Source organism: Anopheles nili, chromosome 2, assembly GCF_943737925.1.
Source record: "Anopheles nili chromosome 2, idAnoNiliSN_F5_01, whole genome shotgun sequence".
NCBI lineage: Eukaryota > Metazoa > Arthropoda > Insecta > Diptera > Culicidae > Anopheles > Anopheles nili.
The window spans coordinates 29,476,516-29,490,115 of NC_071291.1; the positions used below are offsets into that span (position 1 = coordinate 29,476,516).

Here is a 13,600-nt window from a genome sequence, read left to right on the forward strand (position 1 = left end):
ATGCTTTCTTCTTTTCCCAGCAGTGGAAGCATCTAGAAGGTGCATTCCTTTGTAAATCTTAACGATAAGTTTATCGCCTAAGAGCTTAGACTAACCTACTATTTATTGTAAATTAGGTAGCTGCGTTGTGGATGCGCTATCGATGTTGGCGTGAGTAGGAGACACAGTAGAAAATGCATTGACGATATTAATGATACGCAAAGTAAATGAATAGGAAAGTTTGCGAAAATCATTTTGCACTGGATTTACGCAAATTTGACAGAACAATGTTATATAGTTTGCGTCGTCTATGGGAACCTTTATCGCTTGCTTATCAATTTGATAAACATCGACTGCCCGCTCAATAATATTATGCTACATTCGGTTGCATTTATATGCAATTTAGTATCCGAATCTAGTAGGCGTTTATGGATGCACATTTGCATTCAATACCAGCGACAAGGTCGATAATTCGTTAAGAAAAAGTGCTCGTCATTGCTTTGCGAAGACCGTGTAAAACAGTCTCGTACATAACAGCAACCGTCAAGATGCGTTTGCTTGCGAGCGTTGTAGCAGCGCACAGCCGCCTTGCTAAAATACCGAAAACAGCTGCACCGCTCAGCACGAGACGCTGCCTGCCGTCCCCAGCGGTCGGTTTTTTGGTCCGTCCAATGTGTAGTGCTGTCCCGGTGGCAAAAGAACGCCAACTGAAGATCGGTGAATGTTCCGTGTATTTTATTGAAGCTGGTCATGGAAGCCAGGGTGTTATATTGTTGCCCGGAGCACTCGGTACAGCTTGGACGGATTTCAAACCTCAAATCGAGAGGTTGCCAGTGCTGCTTCCACATCACCGTGTAATTGCCTGGGACCCTCCCGGTTACGGCAAATCTCGTCCCCCGGAGAAACAGTTTACGCTGGATTTCTATGAACGAGACGCCATAGCTGCAGGGGAGCTCATGCGAAAGCTTGGTTTCGAGCGCTACAGTGTCGTCGGTTGGAGTGATGGCGGTATTACTGGCCTAGTACTGGCTGCCAAACAACCCGACCGAGTGGAAAAACTGATAATATGGGGATCAAACTCGTACATATCTGACACAGAGGCCAAAATTTACGAAGGTATGTCGAAGCGTCATTATGAAGTAAGAGCATATGCAAAAAGAGCAGCATAATGTGCATCTGTATCGGTGTGTTGTATTGCACTTGCAGATATACGTGATGTCAGCAGGTGGTCCGCAAAAATGCGTGAACCAATGGAACAAGTATACGAGGTAGACCATTTCCCTAAACTTTGGTCGGCATGGGTCGATGGATTGTTACGGATTTATCATGAGCGCAAAGGGGACATCTGTTCCGGTATTCTAAAGCATATCAAAGCTCCGACGCTGGTCGTTCACGGTGCAAAGGATCCAATGATAATTCCAGATCATGTCCCATATCTGCTGAACAACATCAAGAATACAGAGTAAGATAAAACGGCCATGCAGGTGGAGAAAAACACTAATTTCCGCTTTTTTTTGTTACTCCACAGTCTGCACGTTTTTCCCGATGGTAAACACAACATTCATCTCCGTTACGCTGATGAATTTAATGCTATCGTAGCTAAATTTGTGCTCGGGGAAACTAAATGATTTTTGTGGCTGTTGGCAGAGATTTTATGACTGTTTTGTTTGTTTGAAGTTTTAATTTCTTTCTCCACTGAAAACATGGATCGACAATATAGCTTATCATTGTATTATGATTAACAAGACGAACTTAGCTAATCCACTAAATCCGAACATTTACAGATATAATTGAACAATATAGCAAGGCAATTAAATGTTGTTTTTTTGGAAAATCAAAAGCTGTTGTATATACAGGGTAAACACAAACAAATAAATGTCATACGGTTGCGAAAAGTTAAGGCTCTAAAACTTGAGATAAAATAGAATAGCACGGTAATTTAAGCATAATCATATAGCATAATTGACCATAATGCATGAAATGATTTTATTTTCAACATTTCAACTCGCTTACATTCTCAAAAGAAAATGAAGCCGCATCAGTGGGGTTTGAGGCAACCCTGTGCATGTCCGATGCATTTTTTAAAACTATGCATCTTTTTGTGGTCACGCGACTATGCATCTTTTTGTGGTCATAGCTCAAAGAATATTAATTGAAGATATGATTTCAAATACTTTGAGACCATTAACCTGGCGCACAGAGGAGAATATTGTTCTGTAATAAGAATCGCAGTTACTTTTATAAATTTGTCTAGCAGAAACGTGTATAACACATTTAACGGTAACATTTATCATTTATCAGAGTATCATTTAAGAAATAAAACCATTCGTAAACAAATTCATAATTTCACCATGCAATCGTATTCTACGCGGCAACATTCATATACATTTATTCGTTCCCACTAGACATCTCTCAGAATACAAAACGTATATTAAAAACTAACGATGGCAGCTCAATTGTTCTATGGTAATTAAGATGGCGCAGGGCAATCTAGGGACACAGTGAATAGCCGGTGAGGTGACGATATGGGCATTAATTAGTAAAACAAAGAATAACATCAGCAATTGCAACGCCCAACTCTTTCTTTCCGTCCCCATTTATCTTCTTTACCCATCTATATATAAATATGTTTCCTCGAGTGAATCCGTACAGCTCAGATCGAGACAAAAATTTGTGATCGACATGTTCCGTGGCGGCTTAAACGTTACACTCCGCTGGCAACAACTCTTGACCACGGAACTGTTCACACTTTGGCGTGACGAAGGAACGGACGATGTCATAACCAGGCCCCCGTCGGTGTCCGCCTATTCGTACGCCCGCACTATACCGAGTGTTGAACTTCAGTTTGCCGAACTCGTACACATTGCGTCGCAGGACGACATCCTGCCAGTGGTTCCCTCCCGTTCCAGGAGATCCCCGACCCATCACCAAGCATTCTCGATACCCGCGGCAGATGTGCAACCGATAGCGGCCGTGTCCTCGCTCGGACCAGTACAGCCGTACCGCCAGGCCCGATTTGCGTAACACGAACTGGTACGTCATCGAGCCTCCGGCTGACGCTAACAGCGGATGGGCTGAACCTTCCTTCAGATGCGGCTGGTGCGCTTTCGGACGTCGGTAGCCAGCGTCACCCATGAGCAGGTTGTCCAGATTAACGGATCGGCTCGCTTCAGGACCTGCCGTCGAGGAGAAGGATGTGTTCACCAGCAGTTGATTAGCGGGCGACTTGAGACGTCGCTTGCCGTACACGCTGATCGCCTGGATCTGCAGGTAGTAGTACCGGTTGGGCAGCAAGCCCTGGATGTCATAGTGCCGTGCAGGCTGGATGAAAAAGCGAAACGGAAACACTCGTGAGGCGAACGACACTCGTGGAAAGAGAACATTTCAGGACACTATACGTACGGCTGTGATCGTCGCCATCTCCTTGAACAGCGATGAGTTGTCCGTCTTCGAGCGGTTGCTCGTGAAGTTCAGGTAGAGACTCCAACTGAGCTTGTACTTCTCCACCGGGAGGTCGGACCGTGCCAGGCTCCACGTGACGCGGCAATTGTACGTTCGGTTCTCATTCAGCTCTAGTGAACCAACGGTCAGACTCCTCGGGGGATGTGGTGGATTTGGCTCTAAAAAAGGATCGATAAAACCTGTTTTAAATCATCCATACCGCAAGCTGTACTACGTTCACGAAGGAGTTGTCTCCTTCAACGACAGTCAAGGACTATGTCATTCTAAAGAACCTATGCAAACCTGCGATTCACTTGCGTCAATCCCAGAAGGGGTTTCCTAGCGGAGCTTAAGGATTACATTGCCCTTCCTGCTTTAGATCAGAGCTAGGAGTCACCAACTAATGTACGCACTTTTACTTAGCTGAAATGGGCGCGAGTGCGCGGAATAACCGCGGGTTCCCATGTCGTTGACGGCGGCGACCCGCACCTGGTACCAACGACCCGGTTTCAGCTTCAGTTCACCGATGTAACGCTTCAACATGCCCAAGTCATCCTGGATGAAGCTGCCCGGCATGTGCAGCTGCCAGTCGTTTTCCATCTTGTGTTCGGCGTACGCGGTTCCGATGTGGAACCTCGATTCGACGACGTAGTACGTAGGGCTCGGTTCACCCTCTAGCTTCATCTCCCACTGGATCTGGGCCGTGCGGTAGTTACGGCCCTTTTCGAGTAGCTGCACGTGTATCGGCACTGGTGGCAAACCAACAATGCGGTCCAAACCGTGCGGGTTCTGGCAGCTGTGGCCGCACGAATGTTCGCAGCATTTTTCCACACCTGGGCATTTGTAGTCTAGACCGTCGCAGGTGTTGAGACACAGGCTGTCCAGCTTGGTGGGTGGTTTCGGTGGACAGTCACCGTACTTCTTGTAGGCCGAATTCTCCATATAGTTACGCAAGCACTTGCTGTAGCACTGACGCAGAGTAAAAAAAAAGAAGATAGAAATTGATGAAGAATACGATAACGATATGGTCGGCAAAATCCCTCTTTGTTTCATGTGAGCATCAGACCTTTTTTTCTTCTATAGTGAGCCGTTATGCTGCTTACCTGCTTGTCGTACGTGCAGTTTGAGCGGCACCGTGCTATGAGCAGATAGTTGGTACCGTTCATACTGACTAAGCTGCTGGCGAAGACAACCAGCGGTATATACAGGAAAATGTACTGCACTATCACGAGATTCAGCAGATGCACTTTGCCTTGGAGCATCTGAAAGTGAAGAAGGTTACATTTAGTAGAGCACTATCCTTGAAATATAACAAATAGCAGTTGGTAGAATTTAAAGAAATGCAAATTACAGATGAGTGATATTGTTGGTGGTAGGTGTGAAGTGAAGAAGAAATACTTTTTTATTTTTATCCTATTATTTATGCATAATGTTGATATGCAACAGCCTGTTGCATTTGATCTTTTGGTGTATAACAGCTGTATTTTATGGTGTATAACAATTGCATAGCTTCAGGCGTTTATAGCTCAAATGATGTGCGCATAAATATATCTGAATATGTTTCTGAATATGTATATATCTGGAAATGTTTCTGTTTAATGTGCTGGATATATAAATTGATGTTGTTGATGCTGATTATAGTGTTATGCAGCCGATTAGAGGCGAATGTAGCCACGCCGGCTCAAAGTCTCTATAAAAATACACAAAAAAAAAAAGTTATGCAGCCGATACGCATGTGCTGCTATATCATACATCTTATTCTCGTGGCTTGATATTACTGGGGCGCACGTGCACGTCTGCACGTGTTCAGCAGATTTTTTTACTTTTTTTCTAATGTCCTTTTTTATAGACTAAGATTGAGATTAATATAGACTAAGAGTTAAATTTAGCTTTAAATCTTCCATGTAAGCTCTAGTATTTCACTAAAAAATAAACGTATTTTGAAACTCTAAAAGATTAAAGCGCAATGTCCAGCCCAGTTGGAAAAACGCGTGCTAGAATAAAATGACCACGCGATGTTCATTAATGCTTCCAGCATTTCCCGTTCATTCGTGTCCTATTGGATCCTTTTTCGCGTTACATTCACCGGAATCCGGAACACGGAGGTTTTTTTGCATTAAAAAGAAACCACACAGTGTATAAGGAAACGAAACTATTTCGCATATCGACGAAACTGGACAAGGGAACCTTCGCTAGAATAAAGAAATATGAAACGACACATTTGAACTATGTCATCATTCTGTCGCATATTACGACTCCTCGGCCGTTGGATATTGTTCATTCCTGATAAAGGAATGTACAAAAAAATGCATCCCATAGCGCGGTACCGACACCAGTGTAGTGCACCGAACGCCATGGCTACGGCCACAGGAAGACGCAAAGTAAAAACATTCGTATAAATAATCAGAAAAACCAGCAAAAATTCACACACACACACACACACACCACAACAACCACGTGCACGCCAATAAACGTCACCTATGCGAGCCATAATGGGAGGCCCTCGAAACGGTAAAAAGGTTAAATTTAATAGCCCCATTTTGCGTCACTGATATTTGCGTCCCATCGTCCGGTAAGTTGAGCTGGCGACTGACCGCTAAATCGTACGAGAGATGGCAGAAAAATTGCACCACGAAGGGTATCCTGCGACGGTATGCGAAGAGGACGGCTGGTCACACCGTGGCTCTATTTCGAAGGGCTCGACCTCGATCCTTGCCAAAGTCCTCGACGGCAAGCTAGCCGCTGCTGGCTCCTTGAATCTTTGCGCGCCCTTGAGCGTGGTCAACCGATCATCTTACAGGGTCGGAATGCGCGCCAGGGACGTCCTGCGGCAAGACGACTTACCGGTTCGGATTCCGACCGTGCGCGGGGCCAAAGGTTTTGCCGTACATGAATGATGGCGGGCTGTCCACCAAGCCTTCCTGCCACGCTTGCATTAGTGCAAACGTGTGGTTAACAACATCAAAAAAAATCCCCAACTCGGACACATTTCGCGCCTCGAAATGTCAACGGAACTGACGCGCTTGCATGTGGCGAATGAGTGTTTTTTTTGTTGTGTTTTGGTTTGTTTTATGTTCACTTGAATTTGAAAGTTGATCGGAATAATGTACTGCAACACGATGCAGTTTTTATGCACGCGCGCGCCGGTGGGGCTGCCGGTCTAGGACGTACGCCTTTGCCAGGAAACGTGCGACTCAACGGTAAACGGCGTGTTCTGCGAAACTGAAGCCTTAGAATTCACTGATTTGCATGAAATTTAGCGACCAATGCGTGCGATGTAATTTGATACACTCAATAAGGTTTGGTTCACTTTGATAACACTTTCAACATTGAATATAGCTTGTAGCTTGTTATATAGCTTGTATGTAATTTGATGCATTTTGATAATACACTTCACGTAGAATATAGCCTAAATCTTGCTTTTGCTTACAAAGAATTATAAAGGATTGTTCTAAGTTACCCAATATCCATTGTTGTGGTTCATTAGAAGCCCGGAAATACATTTTTTTACCTTTTTTGCTTAAGAAATTTGACTTAATTCACAGATTGACAGATTGAATCAATCCCATTCGCTTTGCAACATGAGTTAACAATCCTTCATTAGTGACGATACGATTTCGATTGAACTTAACAAATGAGCCTCCCCCAAAGCAGATACGATGTTTTTTGCCACCGTTCGATAATTGAAAAAAAAAACTTTAAGAACGAATAGGTTTTAGTATGTAAAAAGCGCCTAGTAAATCTGCCTTTTACCCAGCTACATGCACACACTCTCTACACCTCTTGCATTCGAGTTGCATGGCCGAACAAACTGCACATTACGAAAAAAAGCCACAACCTTGAGCAACTTCTCCACGAGTTGCTCTCTGTTCGATCCCTCACTGCTTTTCGCTCATCTCCCACTGATCCTTGCCCCACGTTTCCGCACGATCGTCTCACCCATCGCGCGCAAAACCCCTCAATCAAAGCTCCTTTTCCTCGGTGTCTTATATCATCCCTGTGCGGGGACGAAAATAGAGGACGACTCGAACAGAAACACAAACAAAAAGAAAAAAAAACCAACCAACCAACCAACAACCACACGCACGGGAAGAACCTCGGGAGGCCAGAAAAGAAAGTCATCACTCACCTTGACCTACTGAGGGATGGTGCAGGAGCAATGGTGCACGGGAACTACTGCATCAAGCTGCAGCGTTGCCGCGTGTGGGGTCTCCACTCAACTTCAGCCTCGGTCGAACTTCAGCTACGGCTCATTGAGCCCGCTTGAGCTGCTCAGGGGGGGGGGGGGGGGGGAATTGAGATTTTCTCGCTTTTCTCTACCTCACACACGCACAAACAGTGCCTCCAACACCTTGCACCTTGCACGATCACCGTCTATGTCACTTCCGTTTTGGGTTGCGTGAGGTCCCACACGCAAAAATGGAAAAAAAAACCAACAAATCCTCGTCAACCCGCACTAACGCCGTGGCGCCCAAAACGCACTTAGGCACACTTAGTCCGGAAAAGTCCACCAAAAACGGGCTACAAAAGGGGTGGTGCTTCACTCGACACACACAGACACACGGCCAGACACACCCACACACCGTCGCCGGTTGAATTTACGCGCGCTTCCCGAAGAAGTCCTCGAGGCGCCTCTTCAGCTTCCGGTAGCGGTGTTGAACGGGCTGAAGAAACGGAACCACACTTCTCGCTTGCTCACCAAACACGACTTCCACCGCGGAGTGTGTCACTTCCGGTACTTCCGCGTATCACTTCCGCAACCATCCTCCTTACCAGCAGGATCCTTACCAGCATCCGTGGCAGACGTTCACCACAAAAAGCTGCACGATGGTACCAAAAATCACACGCACCTACACACGAGTGCGAGAGAGCGAGAGAGCGAGAGAGAGGAGTGCGTGAGGTTGCAATGGAACGGAATGGATGCGTTCGAAAAATGCAGTCCCATGCACCAGCGCTCGGAAACTGCACACTGCACGTACGATGCGCCCGATGCGCGGACACAACCGACCGGTCGCGGTGTCGTTGGCAGAATGAAGCACCCGTTTTTGTGCACAAATCCTTGCACCTTGCGGCGGTAGGCTCGGTGCTGGTGCTGCACTTTGTGACCGTGAGCGAACCGGCAGCATAAACCATAGCGCAGCATAAGCATAGGGATGGTTCCCTCCCATGCGTGCGGTGGCTCTCTCTCTCTCTTTTGGCAACTTCTCGTGCGCTCTTCTACGGGCTGCCATTGCTCTCTTTTCTACTCTCTCTCTATCTCTCTCTCTCGCTCGCTCGCGCTCTCTTTACGTGTATCGCTGGCATTGCAAGATCACCCTCAACACATGATCGTTCGTGTTTACCTTCCCCATCAACCGTGGGTGGGGAGATGGCGTTGTGCGAGCCCGGGTTCGGGTTCCTTTTTTTTTCCTCTCTTTTTACACCCCAAACCACCCCATCTAGCACCCCTTTACAGAGGGGGGTGTTCGCACCGGGTGGTATCATCAGGGAGGTGTTCGAATGATGTTCGACCGGCGCCAGATTTAAAGATGGTGCCTTTGCTCCTAGTCGTCGTCGTTGTCGATTTTGAACACTCCAGAGGGGGTGTACGTTTTAAAGGGGTTTGGGAGGGGGGGGGGGGTGTACGCTTCCTTGACACCCAGTAAAAAAAAGAGCAATTCGCGTATGGAGCAATGTGCCCGCGTGCACGCACCGGAGAAAGTACTCCTGAAGCGGGAGAAGGAAATAAAAGTGAAAACCCCACCGAACACAGAAATGCACCTCGAGGTGGCACGTGTGGGACGATTTTCTTCTTCTTCTTCTACCACTTCTTCTTCGCCACCAACCAAATGAGGAACTCGGAAATAAGTGCCCACCGTCGGGAGGGCAAATTTACGCCACAACAGGAGAAGAAGGCGACCCAAACAAACAAAAAAAAACAGCTGCAAGAGCACAACTTGCCAATAAGTGCACCGGTAAGCGATAAGTCCCCGCCCGTGGAGGAGATTCAATTTTTCACGGCCTACTGGCGTAGCTTGCGTTTACGCTAACGGCTTCGGGAGGCGAAATGCTGATAGCGGAGCGTTCTGGGGAGCGCGAGTTTCGAGTTTCTAGCCAGCGGTAATTTAACGAACGAATCGATCCCCCCGCCCCCCCCCTTTCATAGCACGTGTACTGGCCCCCCAGGGGGATGGGGGAATAGGTTTCAACCGCCTTCAGGGACGTGTTCTAGAGTTGGGGAGCAAAATGGAAGAAACAAAACTGTTAAATAAACGGTCAATCGGTGCAACTTCTAAGGGCCGTCTAAGCACAACGCGGCCCGCCACGATGAACGGAATTATTCAAATCGATTTTCCTACCACCTACACCTGCTCTTCGTGCCGCTCGACCCCTCCTCTCTTAAAGGATAACATTCGCCCCTTGGCTTCCGCACCCTTCGCCCCTTCCAACGAGTTTTTGGATTGACAAATTCTGACACGCCGAGGGCGAACCGGTGGCGTGACAGCGATAAGATTGATGAAGGATCGATTGGAGCGGCCCCTCATCACCCCCTCCCCCCCCCCCCTCCGGGGCTCCTTAACCAGGTGCGTTCGGTGCAGGTGCAGCATAAAAGCGCAGCACCTTTCGTAGAGCCGGCGAAAACCGCCATAGGAACCGACCGAAGGAGCGGCTTGGCTGCTGACAGCGCACAATTTGCGCGAATCTGCAGCGATGTTTGACAAATGACACTCATAACATGTTTCACCCCCCTCTCCTTTCCTCTCTACCACCTGTCTCCTCCCCTCCCCCCACCAACCGATGGCACGCAGGCAGAAGGGGTGGTTTATGTTGCGAGATTTTCGTTCACCCAAGAGTGGTGTGCCATTTTTTCTTGTTGTTGTTGTGTTTGGTTTCGTTCGCTTCTCTCAGCTCCTTTCCGCTGCAAATAGCCCACCCCCTTTCCGGCAGAAGGTGAAGCTTTTGCTGTGGCTAGAAGTTCGATCCGTTCGGTTCGTCCGCCGGTGAGCATAAATGCGAAGCGCGAAAGAAAAGCCCTACCCTTCGATTGACTTCTTTTGATTGGTGTGTGTGTGTGTGTGTGTTTTCTCTCGCTCTCTCTCTCTCTCGCCGTTGTTTTATTATCATTTTGTGCGTGCCAGCAGAACATACGTGCGCTTTAGGGCTGCATCCCATTCACCCACGTGCACGGTCGTTGCAGGATTCGAGCTGCAAATCGGCTGCCAACGGTACCTGCACCAGGCGAACCCGCGTGTGTTGGAGTGGACGAAGCTGATTTTTTTTTGCTTGCCTTCCAGTACAATGCAGAGTGGCGCCGTGGAGGAACGGCAAGGGGCGCCAGAATGGCCACGGGGTGAGGGACTGAAAATAGAAAAAATAAAAACGCCACGAAAAGACACGGCCCGAGCACGCCACCGGCCGCTATTGATTGACATTTTGCGGTTAGCGGTTAATCATCGGCCATCATTAGGATTCCGCGCCGTTGGTTGCAGTTCGGAGTCGAGCTGGAAAGAGGCAACGGAGCGACAAACAAAATTACAAAACCCACCCCATAACCCTGGTCGTAATAAACTCGGACCGGGGTTTAATTAGCTGCGCTGGCGCTGGCAAAGACGTTGGGTTTGCTTCAGCTGCTGCTATGCGGCAGGTAGAATCGTAGTATCTCACATCGATCAGTTCGCAACCACGCCGGCAGGGTTTAAGTGTGCTTAAGACTGCTTGCAGGGAATTGCGTTGATAAAATGTATATCACAGAGTCAACACGAAAGCGAATGCTGTAGGCAGAATGCCATTGAGCTTTAAGAAGGTTGATATACAGGTTTTTTTGAAATATTTTACTACCTCCAAGGAATCCTTTGGAAGCGTGTTGAATTGTTTCCATGCAAAAGGACTATTTGAAAGCACTGATCGATGATTAATCGTATGCACTGGACTCTCGCGGACTGCTGTCTACAGGATCCTTGCATTCGTTTGTGGGAAAACAACTGATAAGGAACCATTCTTTGCGAGTTGCAACCCCCCTCAATTGCCCATTATTTGCAGACGAATTTCCCGCACCCCTCCCCCCCAATCGATCACCCTTTCGCTGATGGCTTACAAATAGCGGAAACGGTGCACTCAACGAGATGAGCCAAGCCAGCTCGAATACACGCCGCGCACGTGACGCTAAACCGGCCGCCGGCAAGGGAAACCAGAAATCAACGCCAACGAAAGCCAACCTTCGACCGTCGGCTGCTGGTCCGGCGACGTGCCGGAAAAGGAAAATGCAAACATCCACGTCCCTGAGACACGTCCCCGGCCACTGCGGTTGCTGGACGTTACGTCAAGCCGAATAAATCAACCACATTTCGCACCAGCGTGTGCGCCTTTTCCTCGGGACCCGGGGGGTTTTTTTTTGTAAGGAGAACTACCTGCGAGAAAGTGATTTCATCCTCCTCAATGCGTTAGAAAATGCAATGCGGTGGCAGGGTTACCATCGTGGAACCTCAACCGCCCTTCCGAGGACTTTCGCGCTCTTTCTCTCGCTTGTTCGACCAAAGGACGGTTGTCGATGGGGTGCATTGGCGAAGAAAAGGAAACAAAAAAAGCCTTAGACATATTACTGCGTGCTCGCACCCTTGGCGGAATGGGGCGGTTGTTGGTTGGGCAGGGTTGACACGAATTATTGAAGCCCCCTAAGGGTGGGTGTAGGCGACACGAGCTTGGGGATTTCCAGTTCCGTAGGTCTAGCGCGTCGTACGTCAAAGTAGTGACTCACAGCCTATCATATGTGTTTTGCATTTTTTCGATTCTAGTCATATTGTATCGACTTGGAAGGATATTCTTATTGTAATGATCGGTAAAAGAAGGTGCGAAAACATTTTATTATAGGTGGATTATCAGCGAAAAATTGCTGACATTTTATCTCAAGTTTTTGTTAAAGTTAAACACGACTATTTATTCCAATGAACGTCATACAGGTGTACTAACAAAGAAAACTCCCGCAGACATTAACATTTTAACTGCCATATCCGTTCGTTCGAATATGTGAATCTATAAAGCACACTATAAGCGTAACGTTCTCTGAATCTCGCTCATCACCAACAGTACGGACGCGATCGCCTGAAAGGCTATTAAAATTAAACAAACATTACCAAGCACGGTCTCGCACAACTCCACAAGCTGCAGTACATCGCGAACCTTGACCACACGGGCAGCGTACACTCTGGCAAGGTTTCCCCGAGCTTGGCCGACCACGAACTCCTACGAGATGCAAATTGCAGCTTATTTGCTGTGACGATCACACAACGTGCAACTGAAAACGGTGCGCTTCGGCGTGAGCGAAGGTTTCCTTCATAAAAGGCGCATGATGTCGAAACGCATCAATATCCTGCTGCACTAACTGACTCTTCCCATTGGCTCTAGGTCAGTGGAGGGGGAACAACTCGTGGAGACTCTCAGCTGGCTCATAGCTAAGGGCTATGTGCTAAATATCGCTCATTACAATCCTAGTCCTTCCAACTCCCTTTGGTGTGGGTTGCGTTTGATGTTTGAAAAACGACCCCTGGCTAAATCAATCGTTGTCGATCCGGAACATCCCTCAGGCTGGCTGGGCTTTGCTCAAGGAACATCCCGCCGGTTTTGATCCATCCCAAAGCCACTCGCATCCGCTGATGATGCGTTATTTGTGTGCTCGGGTAAAATTAAACCATTCCTCGCAATGAGCGTGCATAAATTGCAATTCCCCGTTGCATAGGATTTTGCTTATTTGCAGCAGCGTTATTTGGCCCACTTGCATTAATCGTTTATGCTTTCGCATTGGCCGAGAGAGAGAGAAAGAGAGAGAGAGAGAGAGAGAGAGAGAAAGAGAGAGTCCATTGCCGATGATGTTGCAGTTTGTGCAATAAAAAATAACACGTCGATATGTGAAACGGCTGGCGAGGGGTTTTTTTTAGCTTCTTTTCACCACCCGATGACAAATGCTGCTGGTGAGGATGTTTCATACGTCCAGTTGGCATCCGGCAGCGTTGATGCGTTCGAAAAGGACACAAGCGGTGGGAACAGCAGCGGGACGTGGTCAGGATATCGGTTCTGTTTGTTTGCTGTCCGCAAACATCTGCATCGGGCATCGCGGGGGTTGCCAAATGATTTTTGTACTCCCGGTGGTAGAAACTTTCCTGTCGCTCCTTGCTAGGACTAGCCGCTTCCACGGCGTACATTCGAT

At 47.7% G+C, this 13,600-nt stretch overlaps 2 protein-coding genes across 2 annotated transcripts; one reads left to right on the forward strand and one right to left on the reverse strand.

Annotated features, from left to right (window-relative positions):
* Positions 1 to 527: 527 nt before the first annotated feature.
* On the forward strand, positions 528 to 1,684 carry LOC128721007 (valacyclovir hydrolase). Its single transcript, XM_053814712.1, has 3 exons — positions 528 to 1,095; positions 1,186 to 1,441; positions 1,508 to 1,684. The coding sequence occupies exons 1-3, from the start codon at positions 528 to 530 to the stop codon at positions 1,605 to 1,607; spliced, it is 924 nt and encodes a 307-aa protein (XP_053670687.1). The 3' UTR covers positions 1,608 to 1,684.
* Positions 1,685 to 2,676: 992 nt separating this feature from the next.
* LOC128720501 (anosmin-1) lies at positions 2,677 to 4,682 on the reverse strand. The gene is made up of 4 exons (XM_053814175.1): positions 4,524 to 4,682; positions 3,834 to 4,389; positions 3,382 to 3,599; positions 2,677 to 3,300 (listed from the first exon to the last, which is right to left on the reverse strand). Exons 1-4 carry the CDS (start codon positions 4,680 to 4,682, stop codon positions 2,677 to 2,679), a joined length of 1,557 nt encoding a protein of 518 aa, XP_053670150.1.
* Positions 4,683 to 13,600: the final 8,918 nt, after the last annotated feature.

Excerpts from the sequence above, each read along its gene's own strand:
- LOC128721007 (XM_053814712.1), top strand. The coding sequence starts at position 528 with ATGCGTTTGCTTGCGAGCGTTGTAGCAGCGCACAGCCGCCTTGCTAAA. Across the intron at positions 1,096-1,185 it reads AGAGGCCAAAATTTACGAAG|ATATACGTGATGTCAGCAGG; the intron begins GTATGTCGAAGC and ends TTGCACTTGCAG. Across the intron at positions 1,442-1,507 it reads AACAACATCAAGAATACAGA|TCTGCACGTTTTTCCCGATG; the intron begins GTAAGATAAAAC and ends GTTACTCCACAG.
- LOC128720501 (XM_053814175.1), bottom strand. The coding sequence starts at position 4,682 with ATGCTCCAAGGCAAAGTGCATCTGCTGAATCTCGTGATAGTGCAGTAC. Across the intron at positions 3,600-3,833 it reads CCCATTTCAGCTAAGTAAAA|AGCCAAATCCACCACATCCC; the intron begins GTGCGTACATTA and ends ATCCTTTTTTAG. Across the intron at positions 3,301-3,381 it reads AGATGGCGACGATCACAGCC|CCTGCACGGCACTATGACAT; the intron begins GTACGTATAGTG and ends TTTTTCATCCAG.